The sequence below is a fragment of the Erpetoichthys calabaricus genome, chromosome 15, assembly GCF_900747795.2.
Source record: "Erpetoichthys calabaricus chromosome 15, fErpCal1.3, whole genome shotgun sequence".
Taxonomy (NCBI): Eukaryota; Metazoa; Chordata; class Cladistia; order Polypteriformes; family Polypteridae; genus Erpetoichthys; species Erpetoichthys calabaricus.
The window spans coordinates 91,960,759-91,986,183 of record NC_041408.2 but is presented as its reverse complement, the minus strand read 5'-3'; the positions used below and the strand labels follow the sequence as shown (position 1 = coordinate 91,986,183).

Genomic DNA, 25,425 nt, shown 5'->3' with positions numbered 1-25,425 from the left:
ATTTGGGCATTTGGTATGGGATTTGTAAAAGCAGTGTTAATGTTTGTGATGCACCATCTGTCAAAATGCCAAAAGCTTTGCTTTTTATTATTACACTAGACAAAGAGCCCGTTTCGACAACCTAAGATGAAACGGGCACGAGTTTGTGTCAGCAGTGTATGAAGAACAAATGATAAGGAATGAAGAAGTTGTTTTGTAATGATTGTAGTCCACTTTACTCATTACTGTACAGGCTTGTACTGTTAGTTGATGAATTTTCCAGGCCTATAGTATAATATTGAATGATGAATGTTCCAGTACAATATGGAATAGTAATAAGTATAAGCACCACAAACCTGATATAGGTGTATTGAATGAATACGTAATTAGGCCTTGAGCTGTAACCGAAGTCGCCTTTCTCTTTGAATTTTTGCGGCCGTAAATCCGCCGCCTGCCGCCACGTTGGGGTTGGATGTCGGTCTCGTAAGGTTTTTCGGGCAGCTGCGCAGAAGGCGACTGCACATTCGGCTTCGGATGGACATGAGTGAGTGAGTGAGTGAGGAGGCAGGTGAATTATGTATTAAGATATGTTTGTGATGTTCCAACTGTTGGAATGACAAATGCAATGCATATGTCTCTGTTATTTGGGTATCTGGTATGGGATTCATAAAAGCAGTGTTAATGTTTGTAATGTGCCATCTGTCGAAATGCCAAAAGCAATGTTTTTTACTATCACATATGGTTTGTGATGTGCCATCTGTTGGAATGGCAAATGCAATACATATGTCTCTGTTATTTGGGCATTTGGTATGGGATTTGTAAAAGCAATATTAATGATTGCGATGTGCCATCTGTCAAAATGGAAAAAGCAGTGCTTTTTATTATTACATATGTTTATGATGCACCACCTATTGAAATGACAGAAATATGGAAACTGAACAAAAACACAGGCACTTCTATCTTTTTATTAAGGTGGATTTACACACACACACACTGGCAGTTATACCATGCTGCTTCTGGGGGCACTTGCTAAGTTTCAAAAGGAAATCTAGCCAGTGGTCTTCTCCTATAACAAATCTGGCTGAGAGAGGTTCAGCAGTGTCTATTGTGGCGGGTGGCTGGGGGTGGTACCCAGCTGGGACGCCTGGAAGGGCCGGAAGAGGGACTATGCCTCCTCCAGACCATGAGAGAGCAGCCGCCCTGGTTTGTATGGGGGCCACGGGAACGGAGCATGGAAACTCAACCCTATAGGGGCCCATGGTCACTGCCAGGGGGCACCCGGACCCCTGTGAAGCCCTGGATTTCAGCACTTCTGCCACACCCGGGGGTGCTGGCAGAAGGAATACCAGGGACACCCGGAGTGCTTCTGCCACACCAGGAAGCTTCTCAGGAGACACCTGGAGCAGATCCGGCTGGACTTAAAAGGGGCCACCTCCCTCCATTCGTCAGCTGGAGTCGGGTGGAAGAGAACGAAGCTCAGATGAGAAGAGTGGAGGCGGTGAAGGAAGGACAGGACTATAGAGAGGCCTGAACTGAGGGTGCTTGGGGCAGGGGCACTGGGTTGTGTGCTTTGGGACTGTGTAAATATTATAAATACGGACAATAAACGTGTGTGGTGTTGTAAACCATCGGTGTCCGCCTGTCTGTCTCCACACTATGTAGATATGTACAGTAATCTCAAAAATGTCAACTTCAAGTAATCAAACAAACTGAACATACAGACCCCTCCCCTTCTGAGTGGGCGTGGCTCCCTAAGCATAGGCCACATCCCCAACACCAGCAGACACAGCCGACATGGCACTTGAATACGGCGGTCCTGCGTCATGTGACGTCCCCCCCACATGCACGTCAAGGTCAGCTTTCTCCATTAATGAGGCATTTTTTATAAGCAGAGATTTAAGAGATGTGCACAGAATTGGGAAAACAGACAAAGCATTTTCATCATGAAGTGTCTCCATTTTTTACATCAGTGGGACATCATTGTTTCCAGAAATGACTGAAACTTCTGTTCTCATTGCTGTTATTATTACCGTGTAATTGAATTCCTCTTCAATCCTCTCACTTGCTTCCTGTTTTGGGCAAAAAAGAAACGAAGAGTTGCGTCGGACTGAAGGGCTGACATTGGCCAGGCGTCCTTTAGGGTTGTCTTGATGCATTTCTTCGTTTATGAATCTCGGTACAAAGCAGAGTCTCATTGCAGATCTAAATAAAAAAAATTAAACAAACTGATGTGTTTCCATGGGTGCGTTTCAGCGTTGGCGTCATTCCTGATCCCTGGGTATTCCTCATTTCGCTCTTTGGAAGGAAAGTGCGGTGTGGGCAACGTAAATTAGCGTGACGATGAAGGAGAGCACCTGCAGACACACAAAAAAACAAGGGTTCAGGTGACGGGAGTTACTTATAAAGGGAAACCACTAAATAAAATATATATACATACATATAAATATATATATATATATATATATATATATATATACAGTGGTGTGAAAAACTATTTGCCCCCTTCCTGATTTCTTATCCTTTTGCATGTTTGTCACACAAAGTGTTTCTGATCATCAAACACATTTAACCATTAGTCAAATATAACACAAGTAAACACAAAATGCAGTTTGTAAATGGTGGTTTTTATTATTTAGGGAGAAAAAAAAATCCAAACCTACATGGCCCTGTGTGAAAAAGTAATTGCCCCCTGAACCTAATAACTGGTTGGGCCACCCTTAGCAGCAATAACTGCAATCAAGCGTTTGCGATAACTTGCAATGAGTCTTTCACAGCGCTCTGGAGGAATTTTGGCCCACTCATCTTTGCAAAATTGTTGTAATTCAGCTTTATTTGAGGGTTTTCTAGCATGAACCGCCTTTTTAAGGTCATGCCATAGCATCTCAATTGGATTCAGGTCAGGACTTTGACTAGGCCACTCCAAAGTCTTCATTTTGTTTTTCTTCAGCCATTCAGAGGTGGATTTGCTGGTGTGTTTTGGGTCATTGTCCTGTTGCAGCACCCAAGATCGCTTCAGCTTGAGTTGACGAACAGATGGCCGGACATTCTCCTTCAGGATTTTTTGGTAGACAGTAGAATTCATGGTTCCATCTATCACAGCAAGCCTTCCAGGTCCTGAAGCAGCAAAACAACCCCAGACCATCACACTACCACCACCATATTTTACTGTTGGTATGATGTTCTTTTTCTGAAATGCTGTGTTCCTTTTACGCCAGATGTAACGGGACATTTGCCTTCCAAAAAGTTCAACTTTTGTCTCATCAGTCCACAAGGTATTTTCCCAAAAGTCTTGGCAATCATTGAGATGTTTCTTAGCAAAATTGAGACGAGCCCTAATGTTCTTTTTGCTTAACAGTGGTTTGCGTCTTGGAAATCTGCCATGCAGGCCGTTTTTGCCCAGTCTCTTTCTTATGGTGGAGTCGTGAACACTGACCTTAATTGAGGCAAGTGAGGCCTGCAGCTCTTTAGACGTTGTCCTGGGGTCTTTTGTGACCTCTCGGATGAGTCGTCTCTGCGCTCTTGGGGTAATTTTGGTCGACCAGCCACTCCTGGGAAGGTTCACCACTGTTCCATGTTTTTGCCATTTGTGGATAATGGCTCTCACTGTGGTTCGCTGGAGTCCCAAAGCTTTAGAAATGGCTTTATAACGTTTACCAGACTGATAGATCTCAATTACTTCTGTTCTCATTTGTTCCTGAATTTCTTTGGATCTTGGCATGATGTCTAGCTTTTGAGGTGCTTTTGGTCTACTTCTCTGTGTCAGGCAGCTCCTATTTAAGTGATTTCTTGATTGAAACAGGTGTGGCAGTAATCAGGCCTGGGGGTGGCTACGGAAATTGAACTCAGGTGTGATACACCACAGTTAGGTTATTTTTTAACAAGGGGGCAATTACTTTTTCACACAGGGCCATGTAGGTTTGGATTTTTTTTCTCCCTAAATAATAAAAACCATCATTTAAAAACTGCATTTTGTGTTTACTTGTGTTATATTTGACTAATGGTTAAATGTGTTTGATGATCAGAAACATTTTGTGTGACAAACATGCAAAAGAATAAGAAATCAGGAAGGGGGCAAATAGTTTTTCACACCACTGTATATATATATATATATATATATATAGAGAGAGAGAGAGAGAGAGAGAGAGAGAGTGGCCTGTAGGGGGAGTCGCAGCACCTTAAACCCCTGACACAACTTCATGTCAGTCCTCATGGTTTTATTCACAACAGGCATTAAGCGTCTCCTCCTTCATCTCCCATGAACTCTCATCACCTTCGTCCCAATTTTGACCCCGAATGGAGTGGGGGGGGGCTCAGTTTTAACTCCAGACCCAGGAGCGCTCAATTACCCCCGGGAAGCACTTCCAGGTCTGGCAAGGACCCTCAATTGTCCTTATGCCATCAGTATTCCAGAGCTCCCCCCTGGTGCCCCCCCCCCCACAGAACCCGTTAGGGCAGACCTCTCAGACCACAACTCCCATGCTGCCCTGTGGGAGTCCATACTGGGGTCCTCCAGATGGGATGCTGCCATCCCATGTAAAGGAGGACGTACATCGCCCATTGTTTCTCAGTCCATCCTGGGTGTTGCTCTGTGGTTTCTAGAATGCCAACCTCCTCCTGCAGCCTTGTCCTGGCACAGTAGGAGAATATCACAGCTCCCTAGCTGTGCTTCGTACCCACTGGGCCAGGTAAGGGAGCAGCACCCATCTTGGCAGGGACGTCTGTTGGTCCCTCACAACATACTATATATAGACTGTACATACGTATATATAATATATACAGGGGTGGGCAAAAGAAGGTTTGCAGACATGCAGGTAATGATTATGACAATAGCTTTATTAACTTAATAGCTTTAAGAGGAAAGACAAACAATACAAATAAATAATACATTAATTATACAATAAATAATAATATTAGAATAAACTCGTATAGTCACAACAGTAAATCTACTTTTGCCCACCTCTGCATATACGTTTGTGATGGACAGCTGGGTCCTCTCCCTGCCAGGACATCACCATACTGGAAGGACTGGGGGAAGTTAGATAAATAGACCCCCCCCCCCCCCCCATAGTCCAAAACCCCTAAACAGTCACAAAACGGGGTGAAAACACACTAAATGAATGCGATGAAAAATTCAAAATAAATGGAGTCCCAATACCGAGCCCCTTCTGTATTCCTTGTTAAAAGTTCCACTTGCCGTATGCCGTTATGGGAGACTAGCAGTGTGTGGTCTTTGAGACAAAAAACAACCCGAAGACCCCCTAGCAGTCAGTTTTGCTCTTTTTGTGAACTTGGAGAGACGTCAGCGGACTCTTAAGAATGACCCGGTGTGGAGGACGCGGACCCTCCTGTGTTTGCTGCCCCACTGGCACTCATAAGACGACACTGGCGATGCCACACTTTAGCCGTCCTACTAATCTTTGTCTTGAGGAAACCCCTCCAGCTAGACGATGTATTTAATGAAAACTTCCAGCCTTGCCCTCCATTGCTGTGGCGTGTCACTTGCACGTTTGCTTTGTTTCGACGCTGTGTCTCTTCATCTTAGCACAACGTCGTTGTTGCGTGGCGGTCTTTCGGAGTGAGACGTGAGGTGCATGCAAGCGCCATCTAGTGGCTGTGGTTGAGCGTGAGCAGAGTGGACTGCTCCATACACTCACACACACACAGGTCTTTCACTTATTTATGTCTAATTATTTGTGCCAACATGAAAGCGCGTTAATGACATTGCAGTGCCATGCCTGGTCATGTGGTGCGTTTCATTTTGCAGCCGTTCTTCGTTTCCTAATTACAAACATAACAACCAACTGATCGATGGCTTTTCCCTACAGCACGTCAGTTTGAAATGCAATACAAAAGCGTGTTGCATTTTAATTCATGTCCACAGATCGTGTGTTGTTACTTAAAGTCAAGCAGATGTATTGCAACATATTGGACTGCTTTTAATTTTGGTGCAAACAATCTTCCATATACTGTAAGAGGTGTGCACAGTTCCTACCTGAGAAATCCCCAAAAGTCGTCAGCCACCGTGAAAGCCACCACAATGCAGACAGCGCCCAAGCAATGCCATGCGTTTTTATTTCTGCTGCCCCTTCATGTGAGTGCTGATTAGTAAGCGTTGCATAGCAACAAACAGAGATAGGAGGAGCCAGAGAGCATGAATGATGAAGGATGAGAGGCGGAGCTGGGACAGGACAAGGGGCGGAGCTGAGACAATTGGGATAAACTGACAAGAAGTCCAAACATGGCCACCCGATAAAGAAGGAAGTTGAACTTACTGTGGCGGCGACATTGAGCTTATATTCAGAAGTAGAAGCCCATCCGCCATATTGATACACCACTGTAGCGTTCGCCTGAAGGACAGCAGCACTGAAATACATGCCAGCAGCAATGGCGTGATAAATCACATCCTATAGGGAAAAAAATGGATAAAGTCAATCTTTATTAGTCTGCTTTTAATAAATAAACCACTTGACTTAGGCTATCAAGTTAGTAATGTCAGAGAGCAGCAACTTCACCCCCACTTCCAGTTTATTCATACAGATAAATTGATGGCATCATTCATTTTTGATTGACAGTCTCTGAAGACCAATCATCATGCTTTGCTGGGAGTTACAGTGCCCAGTGAACTACAAGATTTCAGTTCCTCAAGCTGACCCCACAAACTCAAACAGTGACGTCGGTTTACTGCAATGGCCTGCGCAGCCCACCGGTCCAGTGGTGTGGTGTGGTCTCCCCACAAGGTGAGTGGTGCAGTCAGTCCTTCCAAAAAAACAATCTGTGCCGCATTATTTTCTTTATTAAATCTTTAAATTATGGATTTATGAAACAGTAAGCGAAATACCTTGTGATAGTTAGGAGAGCCCCCTTACTACTCACTTGGGTGAGCACTGAAATCTAATGCTGGTACTGTGGAATACGCAATAAGTCAGCCGTGAAGAATGTTATTACTTAGGATAAGCGTATCTTAAAAAGACGAATCGCATCGTAACGGAGAGGGGCTCTGCAAAAAAAGAAAAGGACACCCCCAGGTGTTCTACAAGCATTGAGCAGAGCACCCACTTTGTGGGACCCCCACACACACTCTGAAGTGAGACAGTGAGACAGGTGGGGGAAAAGGCGCTAGATAGATAGATAGATAGATAGATAGATAGATAGATAGATAGATAGATAGATAGATAGATAGATATGAAAGGCACTATATAATAGATAGATATAGATAGATATGAAAGGCACTATATAATAGATAGATAGATAGATAGATAGATAGATAGATAGATAGATAGATAGATAGATAGATAGATAGATAGATAGATATGAAAGGCACTATATAATAGATAGATATAGATAGATAGATATGAAAGGCACTATATAATAGATAGATAGATAGATAGATAGATAGATAGATAGATAGATAGATAGATAGATAGATAGATAGATATGAAAGGCACTATATAATAGATAGATATAGATAGATAGATATGAAAGGCACTATATAATAGAGATAGATAGATAGATAGATATGAAAGGCACTATATAATAGATAGATAGAGATAGATAGATATGAAAGGCACTATATAATAGATAGATATAGATAGATAGATATGAAAGGCACTATATAATAGATAGATAGATAGATAGATAGATAGATAGATAGATAGATAGATATGAAAGGCACTATATAATAGATAGATAGATAGATAGATAGATAGATAGATAGATAGATAGATAGATAGATATGAAAGGCACTATATAATAGATAGATAGATAGATAGATAGATAGATAGATAGATAGATATGAAAGGCACTATATAATAGATAGATAGATAGATAGATAGATAGATAGATAGATATGAAAGGCACTATATAATAGATAGATATAGATAGATAGATATGAAAGGCACTATATAATAGAGATAGATAGATAGATAGATATGAAAGGCACTATATAATAGATAGATAGAGATAGATAGATATGAAAGGCACTATATAATAGATAGATATAGATAGATAGATATGAAAGGCACTATATAATAGATAGATAGATAGATAGATAGATAGATAGATAGATAGATAGATAGATAGATAGATAGATATGAAAGGCACTATATAATAGATAGATAGATAGATAGATAGATAGATAGATAGATAGATAGATAGATAGATAGATAGATATGAAAGGCACTATATAATAGATAGATAGATAGATAGATAGATAGATAGATAGATATGAAAGGCACTATATAATAGATAGATAGATAGATAGATAGATAGATAGATAGATAGATAGATAGATAGATAGATAGATAGATATGAAAGGCACTATATAATAGATAGATAGATAGATAGATAGATAGATAGATAGATAGATAGATAGATAGATAGATAGATAGATAGACACACACACCATAGTGTGAACACATACCAGAATGACTAAAATGGAAGAAATGTAAAAAAGTCTGACTTGGCAGTCCCAGACACTGCAAGGCGCTATACAGCTGTATTGCTGTTGGTATAAAGGACCCCCAGTCGTGTTTCTTCACCCACTTCTGCTGAATAATTTGTTGGCTGATGGTCCTCAGTGTTGATGTGTCACAGAGAGGATGTGCAGCTTTGTTCATAATGGCACTCAGTTTTGGATGGATGGCTGCCCTGCCCAGAGTTGTGCTCACCACTGCCACAAGGGGCTTTGGGGTTCAGGAGGTCCAGGACATGTCAGGCCTGTGCTAAGAGCTTAGTTTCTGCCTAATGGATTAGAGTAGAAAATCACTGCGAGGACATTGTCCATATCATGGACAACCACCAAAATGACACTCTGTGCTTCTCAACAGCACATCATTACACCGAGCGAACTGGAAGTTGTGCCTGTATTTATTCATTTTGCCATCTTTTTTTACTCTTATTACTTTTATTTTCTCATTTTCCATGATGAACATGACAACACCTACCAGGACTTTCCAAAAGTGTGCCCCCTTCTGAAATCCGATGAACAGGCCAATCAGAAACAGCAGGGAGAAGAAAAAAAGAAAAATCGAGGTAAACATCACCCAGCCTTGGTTGATCTGAATGCTAACTTTAGTGATGGCCACCAGGATCCAAACAGCACCTCCGATAATCTGAAATAAATAAAGAGGTGTGAACAGCCACTGTGGATCAGACACTGACGTAATGCAGCAAATACAAATCTGTTGTTCTATCCGATGAAATACTCGCTGTCTGCCTTTAAAGTGCTTTACCTGTCGTCTGTCTATCTGACATAACGCCTGAAAGGCAAAACCCTCTGGCAAACAATTTCAAGAGTAAGCAAACCAATACCAGCAACTTAACAGCGAAGTGCAGAGTTTTAAGGCAACTTTTTAAGTATCATTTTATTCAAATTATATATTTTTACTGTATATTGAGTAAATTATTTCGGTGGTTTGTTTTATTTTGACTTAATTTGAAAAGGTTTATTCTAATTAACGTCTCATCTTCATTGTTTACGTGACGCTCCGAGCGGTGACCAGTTCAGGTGTGTCAGTGATGTCTTGATGTCGCTCTGTAAAGTGGAATTTTTCCCCTTCATTAAGGGCATGCGGGGTGTGACAAACCGGCCCAGGTTTGACATTCACGCATGCGTAAATCAGATCGGGCCGCACCCTACAGTGTGCGACGCAGTAGGGTTTCACTCCGCATGCGCGCGCATCGGGAATGACATGGGCGTTCTTAAAAAATCTATCAACAGTTCAACTAACCCCTAGTGTTCGTTTTCTAAAATCCTTTTTTGTTCCTTGACTTTGATTTTTTCCCTTTGCCTCTTTTGGGCAGTGGCAGTGTTAGTCCCATTAACGACAACTAAAACTAAATATGTCATTGTGGAAAAAAATGATCACTTCATTAACTAAAACTAAAATAAAAATCACAAATGGTCTGAAAACTAGAACTAAACCAAAACAATCACGAAAAGGAAACTATTTCTGTCATTTTAATTTTGATTTTCACCACACTAGTCTTTGTGCATAATGTACGTAGAGAGTTTTTTTCGCCGGCATATTTATTATTTTTTATTATCATTTATATATCATTACAATACAAATAATAAAATAAACATAATACAAAATATTAAAAAAATAATATAATGCCAGGGGAATATTGTCATACATAACATATTTACACTGTATATGTACATATTAAATACATTTATATTTGGATACCAACTACTATTTTTAATATTTTGATAGAGTATATAAAAGAATTATGGTAATTAATGAGTAAATAATAGTTTGGAAGTCTTTACTAACTCTCATTTTGTGGATAAACTGATCGGCAAATAAAATGCAGATATTTTTTAAATGTTATTTAAAACAGCGCGGTTGTGAATTTGGGTGGAACGCGCATTGATTAGTGCGCATGTGTAAGTGCGCTCTCCGCCGCCGTCTGAACCTATGGATTTCATTGGTCAGTTTTTCCATCAGTCAGCGTTCTCTGCTAGAGCCGAGAGCGAATGTCAAAGCCCCATTCTTGTCAGTGACTTATTCTGTGGATTTCATTGGCTAGAATTTGCTGTCATTCATTGAGGGCCCGTTGTCCGCGAATGGACGGCAGCTTTAACTAAACTTCATTGAAAAGGCGCTTACATTAAAACAGGTCACTTCGTATTATACAGTTAAATAATTCAAAAAGTAGAACCATAGCAGGTTTGCCAAGATCGAATATCTACCCCCCACGCTTCAAATTACTCCAGCATCTAGACTGGAAGAAAATGTCATCTTAATACTCCAAAGAAGGTGGGAATTTCAGCCATTTAGCTTTACTTCACATACTTCGTATGCCTATGTGTTAATTGTTTCTTGACTACATTTTTGCAGTGCCAGATTAAACCGATGAGTAGCGACGTCACGTTTGGTTTTAATCGGGTTATCAGCGTTGATTAAAGCGGTTGACGCCTTCTGGTCTTCTTTACTTCGCAGCACCGCGGAGGGCCGACGTGAAGTTAACTTGACGTTCGACATTCTTTGACTTTGAGACTTCATAGCCCCGAAACAAAAAAGAGCAATGTCATTAACACCAACTATGGAAAAGAAATCACATTTTACCGCAATCTCTTCGCAAAATGTCCCTAGTTTTGTAAAAATCAAAAAAAAAATAACTCTTAAAGCGCCATAAAAGTCCGAGATTGGTCCGAAATGGGTGCAAAATACACATACAGTCATGGCCGAAATTATCGGCACCCCTGGAATTTTCCCAGAAAATTGTTGCAATTACAAATGTTTTAGTATCCACACGTTTATTTCCTTTATGTGCATTGGAACAACACAAAAAACAGAGAAAAAAAGCCAAATCTGACATTATGTCACACAGAACTCAAAAAATGGGCCAGACAAAATTATTGGCACCTTCTACTTAATATTTGGTTGAACGCCCTTTGGAAAAAAATAACTGAAATCAAGCGCTTCCTACAGTATAACCATCAACAAGCTTGTTACACCTCTCAACTGGAATTTCCGACAACTCTTCTTTTGCAAACTGCTCAAGGTCTCTCAGATTTGAAGGGCGCCTTCTCCCAACAGCAATTTTGAGATCTCTCCGTAAGTGTTCAATCAGATTTAGATCCGGACTCATTGCTGGCCACTTCAGAACTCTCCAGCGCTTTGTCTTCAACCATTTCTGGGTGCTTTTAGAGGTATGTTTGGGGTCATTGTCCTGCTGGAACACCCATGACCTCTGACACAGATCCAGCTTTCTGACACTAGGCCCTACATTGTGCCCCAATATCTTTTGGTAGTCTTCAGATTTCATGATGCCTTGCACACAGTCAAGGCATCCAGTGCCAGAGGCAGCAAAACATCCCCCAAACATCTTAGAACCTCCACCATGTTTGACTGTAGCTACTGTGTTGTTTTCTTCGTAGGCCTCATTCCGTTTTCTGTAAGCAGTAGAATGATGAGCTTTACCAAAAAGCTCTACCTTGGTCTCATCTGTCCACAAGACGTTTGCCCAGAAGGATTTTGGCTTCCTCAAGTACATTTTGGCAAACTCCAGTCTGGCTTTTTTATGTTTCTGTGTCAGCAGTGGGGTCCTCCTGGCTCTCCTGCCATAGCGTTTCATTTCGTTCAGATGTCGACGGATAGTTCAAGCTGACACTGTTTGACCCTGAGTCTGCAGAACAGCTTGAATATGTTTTGAAGTTGATTGGAGTTGTTTATCCACCATTCGGACTATCCTTCGTTGCAGTCTTTTATCAATTTTTCTCTTCCGTCCACGTCCAGGGAGATTAGCTACAGTGCCATGTGTTGTGAACTTCTTGATTATGTTGTGCACAGTGGACAAAGGAACATGAAGATCTCTGGAGATGGACTTGTAGCCTTGAGATTGTTGATGTTTCTCCACAATTTTTGTTCTCAAGTCCTCAGACAATTCTCTGCTCTTCTTTCTGTTCTCCATGCTTAGTGTGGCACACTCAGACACACAACAGAAAGGTTGAGTCAACGTTTCTCCATTTTAACTGGCTTCAGGTGTGATTGCTGTATTGCCAGCACCTGTTTCTTGCCACAGGTGAGTTCAAATGAGCATCATATGCTTGAAATAAAACGATTTACCCACAATTTTGAAAGGGTGCCAATAATTTTGTCTGGCCCATTTTTGGAGTTCTGTGTGACGTGATGTCAGATTTGGCTTTTTTTCTCTGTTTTTTTGTGTTGTTCCAATGCACATCAAGGAAATAAACATCCATCCATTATCCAACCCACTAGATCCTAACTACAGGGTCATGGGGGTCTGCTGGAGCCAATCCCAGCCAACACAGGGCGCAAGGCAGGACACAAACCCTGGGCAGGGCGCCAGCCCACCACAGGGAAATAAACGTGTGTATACCAAAACATTTGTAATTGCAATAATTTTCTGGGAAAATTCCAGGGGTGCCAATAATTTCGGCCATGATTGTAAAGTCGGCACCAATATAAAGATCACTACTTGTGAATTTTGGAACTGTCTGTACATTTCTTATGGATATTACTGATTATTTTTATTTCCTTTTTTTAAGTAACACATATCTTACCCCAATGTAAAGTCAACTGCATAAAAAACTAAAACAGACATCAATCCAAAATTGATTTATTTCAAGGTCTGTGTGTATTTTATAACAGATATTTTGCCTCTGGATTGGTTCGCAGCTGAGTGTGAAGCGGCTGGGATGAGAATCAGCACCTCCAAATCCGAGACCATGGTCCTCAGCCGGAAAAGGGTGGAGTGCCCTCTCAGGGTTGGTAGCGAGATCCTGCCCCAAGTGGAGGAGTTCAAGTATCTCGGGGTCTTGTTCACGAGTGAGGGAAGAATGGAGCGTGAGATCGACAGGCGGATCAGTGTGGCGTCTGCAGTGATGAGGGCTCTGCATCGGTCTGTCGTGGTGAAAAAGGAGCTGAGCCGTAAGGCAAAGCTCTCAATTTACCAGTCGATCTATGTTCCTACCCTCACCTATGGTCATGAGCTATGGGTAGTGACCGAAAGAACGAGATCGCGAATACAAGAAATGAGTTTCCTCTGCAGGGTGTCTGGGCTCTCCCTTAAAGATAGGGTGAGAAGCTCAGTCATGCGGGAGGGTCTCAGAGTAGAGCCGCTGCTCCTCCACAGCGAGTGGAGTCAGATGAGGTGGCTCGGGCATCTGATCAGGATGCCTCCTGGACGTCTCCCTGGTGAGGTGTTCTGGGCACGTCTAACCGGGAGGAGGCCCCGGGGAAGACCCAGGACACGCTGGAGGGACTATGTCTCCCGACTGGCCTGGGAACGCCTCGGGATTATCCCGGAAGAGCTGGAAGAAGTGGCCGGGGAGAGGGAAGTCTGGGCATCTCTGCTCAAGCTGCTGCCCCCGCGACCCGACCTCGGATAAGCGGAAGAGGATGGATGGATGGATATTTTACCTTTTTATTCAGTCGAAGACCCTTAAAATGACATGTAAAAGACCCCAAAATTCTGTAGCCTGGCGCTACGGTCTCGCGTCTCAAACAGTAGGTATGCATTTCAAAATAAAAGACCCCCCCCCCCCCCAGTGATAACCTGACAGTATTACATGTCATTTTAAGGGTCTCCGTTAAATTTTAAATCAAGGACGTGGTGTGACTTGGGTTACCAGATACCTGCGAACCCAAAGGAGGACACCGAAGGTCATAAAGGAGGACAAAGGAGTACGCACCCCGTTCTATTCACAACCCACAGTGTGAACCGAGTGTTACAATGAAAACTTTAAAAACAACTAATTTGACAGGTCACAAACTGAGTCATCAAAATTAAAAAGTTATAAGTAGAACTATGCAGTTTCCTATTTTTTCCAGTCGAGTCGACTTTTCACAGCAGTTCATCGTTCCCAGCAACACAGATCTGGAACTCCAGACAAGAAACGTTCTTATAATTGACAGACTCAACAGAGAGTCTATTTTGTTCTTTAGTCCACTGGGCATTGATCAAGGAAAATGCTCTTTCGTTGTGCCCAGTGTCGCAGATTGAGGCCCTTGCCGTCCTCTTGAACCCTCTGACTCGACTCCAGACACCAGGTAAAAGTCCAAGAATTATTTATTTGGACACTAATAAAGTGCACAAAGCACCTCCACTCCACAATACTCATATAATCAATAAACAATACACTAATCAATCCTCCACACTCCCAGACACTTCGCCACCCTGCCTCTCAGCTCAGCTCAGCGTACTGGTTTCCCAGAGTCCTTTATATAGTCCCTGACCCAGAAGTGTTTCTCCCTTCTGTCCATGTGATCATGAACACTTCCGGGTCGGATAAAAAGCTTCTTTCTTCAACCCGGAAGCACGTCGTTTCCTCTTGTCATGTGATCATGACGCACCTCCGGGTTATAGGGCAAGTAAGAGTCCGGCAGCCTCCCCACAGCGACTCCTGGTGGTCCCCATGGTATCCAGCAGGGCTGTGCATATAAACTACAAAGTCTATGAGGCCCTGCTGGAATTCGGGGAACGTCCACGCTGTTGGGAGAGCTCCATCTGGTGGCCTGGGGGTGAGGGCCGGAATATTTAGCCGGCCACCCACCACACCAGGAATAGATGATTGCGTGCGATTTCAGCCAATAACACGGTCAAGTCAGTGATTGATGAAAGCATTTTCACCTTTTTAGGCAACGCCTGTCGGGCGGAGGACACAACGGCGAGAAGGAGGACATGCCGGAGATCTGGTAACCCTATAGGAGTGACCCATTTTGAGATGGTCACCAACGCACACCCCGATGCTCCAATGACATGCGTGTTTCTTTGTGCGCTTTTCTTTATATTCTTTTTCAGTTAGAAGGTATAGGATGTCAGTGCTTCACCCGCATGATTGACGCACCCCTTATGTTATTGTGGGCTACCACAGCACGAGGCTTTTTGACTTCTGCATTTCCCTGACATTGTGAGCCCTGCTTACAACATCTTGCTTGTCCTTGCACTCGATTACAATTATTTGGCCTTTGTGCCGTGCAGCTACTGCTGCACCACGTGACAAGGTTCAGGATACCATATCACGGTGGTGCAGTGCCGTATCACGCACCCATTTCACTCTCCACGTCGACATCTGATGACCAATAAACATCGTCATCACTATGACTTAATCTGAGCGAAGGTTCGGCTTCAGTTTGTTCTGAAACTGCCTTTATGGCTTCTTGTCTGCCATTGTGTTTTTAGTGGAGGTGATGCCCCACTCATGAAGATTAAAGAGTTACCTTAGAAAGGCAAAATGCATTGGAATATTCCTGATTCGTTTTGTAGCATCATTTTATTTTATCCACTAGATGGCAGCATTTTATCCACTCCACCAGCACTGTGTACAGTGGAGATGAGGCCCTGCTGACTTCAACTGTAGATGTTATTGACCAGTGGAAGGAATACTTCGAGGATCTTCTCAATCCCACCAGCATGTCTTCCTTAGAGGAAGCAGACCTGGAGGACTTCGGTGGGGTGGGGGCTGAGGTCACCGAGGTAGTTAAAAAGGTCCGAGGTGGCAGGGCCCCTGGAGTGGACAAGGTTCACTCTGGGTTCCTCAAGGCTCTGGATGTTGTGGGGATGTCCTGGTTGACACGTCTCTGCAGCATCTCATGGACATCAGGGGCAGTGCCTCAGGATTGGCAAACCGGGGTGGTGGTCCCCCTTTTTAAGAAGGGGGACCAAAGGATGTGCTCCAACTATAGGGGGATCATACTCCTCAGCCTCCCCGGTAAGGTCTATTCTGGGGTGCTGGAGAAGAGAGTTCGGTCGATAGTTGAATCTCGGATTCAAGAGGAACAATGCGGATTCCGTCTCGGCCGTGGAACACTGGACCAGCTCTACACCCTGGCCAGGATCCTGGAGGGGGCATGGGAGTTTGCCCAACTAGTCCACATGTGCTTTGTGGATTTGGAGGAGGCATTCGACTGTGTTCCTCAAAGCATCCTGTGGGGTGTGCTCCGAGAGTACGGGGTACAAGGCTTGTTGTTACGAGCCATCTAGTCCCTGTACAGGAGGAGCAGGAGTTTCGTCCGCATTGTCAGTAATAAGTCAGACTCGTTTTCTGTTGAGGTTGGACTCTGCCAGGGCTGCCCTTTGTGACTGATTCTGTTCATAAGTTATATGGACAGAATTTCTAGGCGCAGCCAAGGAGCGGAAGGGGTCTTGTTCGGTGACCTCTCGTCTCTGCTATTTGCGGATGACGTGGTTCTGTTGGCTTCATCGGACAGTGACCTCCAGCTCTCACTGGAGCGGTTTGCAGCCGAGTGTAAAGCAGCGGGGATGAGAGTCAGCACCTCTAAATCTGAGGCCATGGTTCTCTGCTGGAAAAGAGTGGAATGCTCTCTCTGGGTTGGGAACACAGTGCTGCCTCAAGTGGAGGAGTTCAAGTATCTCGGGATCTTGTTCATGAGTGAGGGAAGAATGGAGTGGGAGGTCGACAGACGGATCGGTGCGGCATCCGCAGTAATGTGGGCTCTGCAATGGTCTGTCGTGGTGAAGAGAGAGCTGAGCCAAAAGGCGAGGCTGTCGATTTACCAGTCGATGTACATTCCTACCCTCACCTATGACCACGAGCTTTGGGTAGTGACTGAAAGAGCAAGATCACGGATACAAGCGGCCGAAATGAGTTTTCTCCACAGGGTGGCTGGACCTTCCGTTAGAGAGAGGGTGAGGAGTTCAGTTATCCGGGAGAGACTCGGAGTAGAGACGCTGCTCCTCCACATTGAGAGGAGTCAGTTGAGGTGGTTCAGGCATCTGGTTTGGATGCCCCCGGGACGCCTCCCTAGGGCGTGGGGGTGTTTCGGGCGAGTTCCACTGGGAGAAGGCCACGGGGCAGACCCAGGGCATGCTGGACGGATCATATCTCCCGGCTGGCCTTGGAACACCTTGGGGTCCTCCCAGAGGAGGTGGCCGAGGAGAGGGAGGTCTGGGTTTCCCTGTTTAGGCTGCTGCCCCCGCGACCCGACCTCGGATAAGTGGTGGATAATAAATAGATGGATGGATAGATGGCAGCAGAATACTGTCCCGAGCGTAAAGATTCTGGCTTAAAAATGAATAGCGGATCATTACATGTCACCCCAAGGTTGACCGTAAGTGCATTGAATTACTCTCTGAGTTAAGGTCAAGGAGGTTATGAGGCAATCAAAAACAAAAAAAAAAACCACAGAATCCCAAGGGTCCAGATTTTTGGTTCTAGAGAGCAACTATAATAATAATAATAATAATAATGACGATTCTTTATATTTATGTAGCGCTTCTCTCACTACTCCCAAGTGTTTCAGTGATTGGGGAGCCACCTCAGCCACCACTAATGTGCAGCACCCACCCAAGTGACGTGATGGCAGCCATTTTTGTTCCAGTACGCTCACCACACATTAGCTGTTAGATGGTGAGAGAGCCGATTAGAGACAGGGGATGATTAAGGGGGCCAGAATTACCAGGCTGTGGGACATCGGGTTACTGCCAACTGTTTTCAAAGGATGCCCAGGGATCTTTTATGGCCACAGAGAGTCTGGACCTCAGGTTGACATCTCATCCGAAAGACGCCCCCAATTTTCACAGCACAGTCTCTCCCCCCCCCAACCGTTACTGCACTGGGGGCATTGGGATCCATACACAGACCACAGGGTGAGCGCCCCCTGCTGGCCTCCAGTAGCAACCCAAGCTTTTCCTAAATGATCTCCCATCCCAGTGCTGGCCCGGGCCTGAACATGACACAGGTCAGTCAAAGGGATTGTAGGATTGTGAAAGGAATAGAAAGACAGATGGACGGGCATTCTAAACTGCTCAAAAAAATGAAAGGACCCCTTTGTAATGAGAGTATCACATCAAGTCAATGACACTTGTGGGCTGTTGATCTGCTCAGTGAAGTAGCAGAGGGGCTTGTTCATCAGTTTCAGCTGCTTTGGTACACTAGAGGGGCAACAATGAGACGACCCCCAAAACAGGAATGAATGGGTTAACAGCTGGAGGAGGCCACTGACATTTTTCCCTCCTCATCTGTTTTGTCACTCGTTTTGCATTTGGCTACGGTCAGTGTCACTACTGGTGTCATAAGGCCATACCTGGACCCTACAGAGGTGGCACAGGTAGTCCAACTTCTCCATGATGGCACATCAATACGTGTCATTGCCAGAAGGTTTGCTGTGTCTCCCAGCATGGAGGAGATTCCAGGAGTTCCTCTAGGAGAGCTGGACAGGGCTCCTCGTAGAAGGTCCTTAACCCATCAGCAGGGCAACGAGGAACAGGATGAGCACTGGCAGAGCCTACAAAATGACCTCCAGCAGGCAGGCCGGCCACTGGTGTGAATGTCTCTGAGCAAACAGACTTCATGAGGGTGGCCTGAGGGCCCAACGTCCTCTAGTGGGCACCGTGGAGCTCGATTGGCATTTACCATAGAATGCCAGAATTGGCAGGTCCACCACTGGCGCCCTGTGCTTTTCACAGATGAGAGCAGGTTCACCCTGAGCACATGGGACAGACGTGAAAGGGTCTGGAGAAGCCGTGGAGAACGTTATGCTGCCTGTGACATCGTTTAGCATGACCGGTTTGGTGGGGGGTCAGTGATGGTCAGTCTGGGGAGGCATATCCATGGAGGGAGAGACAGACCTCTACAGGCCAGAAAACGGCACCGCAGGACTGCCATTAGGTATCGGGATGAAATCCTTGGACCCGTTGTCAGATCCTATGCTGGTTCCTCCTGGTGCATGACAATGCCCGGCCTCATGTGGCGAGAGGATGAAGGAATCGATCCCATTGACTGGCCGGACCCCACGCTCACTCGCCTGACCTCAATCCAATAGAACACCTATGGGTGGGACATTATGTTTGGGTCTATCTGACACCTCAGTCTGTCCAGGAGCTCAGTGATGCCCTGGTCCAGATCTGGGAGGAGATCCCCCAGGACACCATCCGTCGTCTCATTAGGACGTTGTCAGGCATACAAACTACTGAGTACAATATGGAGTTGCTGTAATGACATTTCGGACAAATGGACTCTCCTGCCTGCCTGGCCCATAATTGTTTCCCTTTGATTTTCGGGTTGTCCTTCTGTCAGATGATCCTTTTCATTTCCATCCTCTCGTTCCTCACACATCACCATTTCAGTCCATAGCCATAGAGAGAGCCAGCAGGAGTGTTTTTTCCCCCATTGAGGTCTGATGGGTTTTCGAAGTGTTCCTTTCATTTTTTTGAGCAGTTTATTTTATATATGTAGTACATGTGGATATTCTTTAGGAATGTCATTTACGCTCGGGACAGTATTCTGCTGCCATCTATCCATCCATCTATTTATTATTTCTTCCAAAGAAAACCAAAACACTAAAGAGAGGACCCCAGCAGTTCCTATTTCTATGGTGTCACTATGGTGTGGTTATTGTTTTAGATTTATTAATTTCACACATAAAACACATTCATTTACACTTAGACGTGAAGCAGGGGAGGCTAAATACTTGGTGTTCCAACGGGCTGCGACTGGCGAGCTTTGTGAGTCACACGAGGAATGAAACTGGAGCCACTCAAGCAGTAAAACGGGTTTTTTTTTTATCCAGTCGGATTAGTTTGAGACAAGTGAATCCAAAAATAAAAAATAAAAAGCTCGGGAGTCGACCCCGGAGGGCATTGGAGACCTGCCAGTCCACTGACTCGTGTCACCTGTCTGCTGAAGAGGACGCGGCCGCTGCCTTTTTTCCACGGAATTCTTTCATCTTTCTCATATTGCAGATGGAAGACCGTCAGCTGGGTGCATTTCCTTTTTTTTATCGTCGCGTCTTCCTTCCTTCTTTTGTTGGCTGCATCACCGGAAGGCAAAAGTTAAGACTCAATGGGCACTTTCATCGACTTGTATACTCAGGAAATTGAATGTCCAGGGAGTCACCCCCCCCCAAAATCCCTCCGCTGGACACGGTGAGCTAAGAACAGATAGCTTGATCATAATCGGGCTTCATGAGGGGCCAAAAAACCGAGATGGCGGTACCCACCATTACAGACTTGTTACAGCTGGCTACAACTAACCGACTTGTCATAGCGCTTTGAGTACTGAGAAAAGCGCTATATAAATGTAATGAATTATTATTATTATTATTTGTTCTGCCTTCACGGTCAACCACCAGATCCTCTTTGCCACCCTCTCTGAACCTGGCATCACCGGGACTGCCCTCAGCGTGATTTGAGTCGTACCTCTTGGGCAGCTCCTACAATGAAGTCAAAGGTGCAACACGTATGGAGGTTCCCCAAGGATGAGTGCGGAGTCCTCTCCAGGCCCCAATATCGAGTCTTGTTGTTTCTAATACTGACGATTACCCAAGTTCTAACTGTCGGTCCCCTTCAGAGGACCATGTGGCGTCAGCTCGAATCTCTGCATGTCTCACTGATATTGCAACCTGGATGAAGGAGCGCCACCTTCAGCTCATCCTGGCAAAGACAGACCACCTTGACATCCCCACATATATGACATTGCTGTTCAGCTCGGCTCTTTATCACTAACCAGTCAGTGTCACCCTCAGTACAGCGATCATTGAACAGCTCTCATCCACTGGCCATGTTCATGCTGTCTCTCAGTATTGCAGGGTCTTGTCAGAGCAGGACCACTGCAACTCCCTGCTGGCAGGAGCACTGGCATGTGTCACCAAGTAAGTGCAGATAATTCAACCAGTGTTCAGCTAGCTGAGACGGGCACATGTCACTCCTCAGTTCAGAACTTGTGAACCATATATTACTGGCAGACATGTGGTTTTATATAGCACCTTTCACTTGTGAACAGTATATTACTGGCAGACATGTGGTTTTATATAGCGCCTTTCACTTATGAACAATAAATAACTGGCAAATGTGGTTTTATATAGCGCCTTTCACTTATGAACAATAAATAACTGGCAGACATGTGGTTTTATATAGCACCTTTCACTTGTGAACAGTATATTACTGGCAGACATGTGGTTTTATATAGTGCCTTTCACTTATGAACAATAAATAACTGGCAGACATGTGGTTTTATATAGCACCTTTCACTTGTGAACAGTATATTACTGGCAGACATGTGGTTTTATATAGCGCCTTTCACTTATGAACAATAACTGGCAGACATGTGGTTTTATATAGCGCCTTTCATTTATGAACAATAAATAACTGGCAGACATGTGGTTTTATATAGCGCCTTTCATTTATGAACAATACATAACTGGCAGACATGTGGTTTTATATAGCACCTTTCACTTATGAACAATAAATAGCTGGCAGACATGTGGTTTTATATAGCGCCTTTCATTTATGAACAATAAATAACTGGCAGACATGTGGTTTTATATAGCGCCTTTCATTTATGAACAATACATAACTGGCAGACATGTGGTTTTATATAGCACCTTTCACTTATGAACAATAAATAGCTGGCAGACATGTGGTTTTATATAGGGCCTTTCACTTATGAACAATAGACTTTCTCAATTTAGAGGCAATAATAAGAACATGTTTTGTTTACATAGCAGCTCATCATAAACTCACGGTCATTTAACAAGGATAAGCAAAGTTATACAACCCAAGCATAACAATGTTAAAATAACACAGACTACTGTGAAGCAAGTTCAAATATTTAGCGTCACACTTTGTATTATTGTAAAGCATGAACTGATGAGTCAGGGCGGTCAGATTTGAATAAGGTGGATGATGACGTGCAACAAGCGGATGTGTACTACGATCATGGAGATGCCGTGGTTGATTGTTGCACAGTGTGAGAGCAGCAGCCCTGAAAGATCAGTCTAATCCAGTGTTGATCCATTTTTTTGGTGTTGTGTTTTCATGGTCCATTATTGGTCAGGTCAGGTTGGGGAGCAGGCACTGGTACACCTTGTTGCCACACCCACCACATGACAAAACAGCTCAGGATCCCGATTGGTAACCCCCCAGGCAGACACACGGTCCAGTCCCACCCTCCAGAAGTGACCTTCTCTCTGCCACAACCTGGTGTTATGTGGGCGATCCCTTGGCCTGGTCCAGCCACTCAGATCCACAAAATGAGGGTCCTACAAGCTGGATCACCCTTGGGTAATGGCGCCACATGGCCGTAGTGCCGTAACTGACTCTCCCTCACCATGCAGGTCATGTGCCTCATTTGGGACTCCATGAGCAACACAAAGTCAAACCAGCGGGACCCAAGGATTCTCCAAAGAGACACACATGAAGGAGTCCAGTCTTCATCTCAGCTCACTTGATAGTGTCCATGTCTCACAATATGCCTTGCTATATGGTCCATTATTGGGACCCCTGCATATCATCAGTGTTATATCTCAGCCAGGGTTCCTCACCCAGCTGGTGTTCAAAGTATTGTTTTATGTCTTTTTGCTCAGTTTTGAGTCATTGGTGAAAAGTGTCGAGTGTTAAAGCAGGAGGCTGATCAAGCACACACATCGAAGCGACAACCGACCGCAATCCACCTTGTGACACCCTGAAACCCTCTACCGATGTAAACAATTGCAATTTGCGACCCACGGGTGGCGGCCCGTGGCCCAAAAGTGGGTCGTGACTGACCCAGGAGTAGACGGGCATGTATAACAGGAACAGAAGGGAGACTGGAGCCTGAGGATCTGAGTAAGCGCAAGGGGTTGTAAGGATAGAGAAGTTCAGAAGAGTAAGCAGGAGCAAAGCCATTGAGAGCTTTAAATGGCAGGACCAGTAGTTTACATTCTATAGGTAGGCAGTGCCGCTGAAATTGGGCAGCTGTGATGCGGGTAGACCTCCTAGTGCGCGCAGGTAGCCTGGCCACAGAGTCTTGTGTGTATGGCAGCTTATTAAGATATTTGCTAACAGTACAGAAGATCCATTGACAGTTTCTAAAACGTCAACACAGGTGTGGAAAATGAGCTGGTCAGGGTCAGCACTGCTGCTGTGGACTGAACTGGCACAAACATGTGACTCTTTATAGCGCCTTCCCTTAATAATAATTCATTACATTTATATAGCACTTTTCTTAGTACTCAAAGTGCTATCCACACAGGGAGGAACCGGGAAGTGACCCCACAATCTCCTTACTGCTAAGCAGCAGCACTACCACTGCGCCACCCGTTACCATTCAAGGACACGTTACGAGGACATGCCCTATGTTTCCATTTGTTACAATTGGAGCTTGGATATTCAAAACGATTTGGTCAGGATCAACACTGCTGTGGTCTGAATCTGCATATGTGGGGTGTTATATAGTGCCTTTCACTTGTGAACAATACGGCAACTCCCTCTAAATGAGAGATTTCCACTTTTGATTTGAAGTACGTCTGCAGACCCCTTTGAAAACACGTTGTCACTTTGGTCATTGTGGGTCATTGAATGTAGATAAGGGGCAAAAAAATGTCAAATCGATCCATTTCAAATGCAACCCACAACACAATGAAGTAGGCAGAAAGTGAGGGGGCTTGTGACCGTGCGTGTTAGGGGTGCGCAGTAAAAACGTTACACTCTTTTGTGAGTGTGTTGCGGTAGCGTAGCCGAGTGGCCCAAGGGGGCTGATGGGAAATATGGCTGGTCATGCATTCCAGTGGTGTCACTTCAGGTGTGATAACCAAGGCTGGATTAAGACCCCCGCAGGCGCCAGGTGACGTGATGACTACGGGCGAAAAGGGAAAAAAAAGAAAATCAGGAGTGCTCTCCCCTCGAGTTTCTCGTATACTCAGATATGGGGATGGATATTTGAGGAGAAAACCGCAAGACAAGGATTATATTTTTCTATTATGTACATTAAAAGAACCATCAATAGCAAATCAAATCAAACTAATAATATATTGAACAATTATTATAAAGTAAAGGTGAATAAATCGGACTCTGCAGCTGCATGAATAAAAAATTTGCCATGATAATTTTATTTTGCCGAACAATTCCGGTAAATTACCACTTTCAGTCAGTGGAAGTGGGTCAAACATTGCAAGAGACTTTAGTAATGTGTGTAATGTAATACTTGGACACAAAATTTCATTTACGTAAAGGAAAAGCGTTCTCAACCATGCATGTGTTACCATCTGAACATCAAACGGAAAATTGTGATAATCTCGAAAACCGGGTGTTTGTCGAAAAAAATGCGAAGCGACAAAAAAAGCTTAGAATGTGGTGCTTTACTATAATATGATGTGCAATTATCAAATTTTTAACATTTTTGGGGAAACGTTTCAGGTTAAGTTCCATTTCTGGTTAGCAGAAATAGCTCAAAAGTTGATAGAAATCTATGTTTTGTACTTAATACTTTTATGCAAAATTTTGTTGACCTTAGTGAAAGTCTACTCAAGTTATCGTGTTTACACACACACACACACACACACACACACACAGAGACATAATTGCAAAAATGGTATTTTTGGACTCAGAGAGTTCTAAAACATCAAGATTTATCAAAATCTCAACATCAAATTTTTTGGACAATTACAATACTTTGCCTAAGAGACTTTAAATCGGACTCAGGGAGGTCTAAAACATCGAGATTCATCCAAATTCATGTGAATTTCCCCTTGGGGATTAATAAAGTATCCATCTATCTAAATCTCGAGGTTGCATTTTTGGACGGTGACAATACTTTCCTTATACTTTATATACAATAAAGTAAAAAGAACGACCGGCTGTAAAATCAATGTAGAGAGTAAAGAAGAAGAGTCGGGACTGCCGGTGCTGCTGAGAAGGTGCAAGCATTTAGGGACAATGACCCATTTGGGGTTGGGTCACTTGTGTTCAGCGACCAACCTCTCCAGAAGATGTCATAGATGCTGAGGTCTGGCAGGAACCCCACAGACTCGGCGTTCCATGTGTCCACCATCTTGTCTGTGCACATACAGCCTTTGGAATGGTAGAACCCCAAGCATTGTAGGAAGCTTTCATGTTCTACTGTTGAGGTTCACAGCCTCGCCTCTTCTCGCCTCTTCTCCAGTTGATGATGCCATCCGTCTACATCGGCGTTGGGACTGCTAGGCTATTGATCGCAGTCATCTAATTATACTGAAGGTGCTGAGCTCAGATTTCAGGATC

General features: G+C 44.1%; 1 protein-coding gene across 1 annotated transcript in view; it reads right to left on the bottom strand.

Annotated features, from left to right (window-relative positions):
- Nucleotides 1-930: 930 nt before the first annotated feature.
- The window catches only part of LOC114665862 (myelin and lymphocyte protein-like), a 31,969-nt gene continuing 7,474 nt past the window's right edge, over nucleotides 931-25,425 (bottom strand). Inside the window, exons 3-5 of the mRNA XM_028820514.2 lie at nucleotides 8,922-9,089; nucleotides 6,252-6,383; nucleotides 931-2,333 (exon numbers count right to left, since the gene is read on the bottom strand). Coding sequence (XP_028676347.1) covers nucleotides 2,265-2,333; nucleotides 6,252-6,383; nucleotides 8,922-9,089 — 369 coding nt within the window. The 3' untranslated portion in view covers nucleotides 931-2,264. The remainder of the gene's footprint in view (nucleotides 2,334-6,251; nucleotides 6,384-8,921; nucleotides 9,090-25,425) is intronic.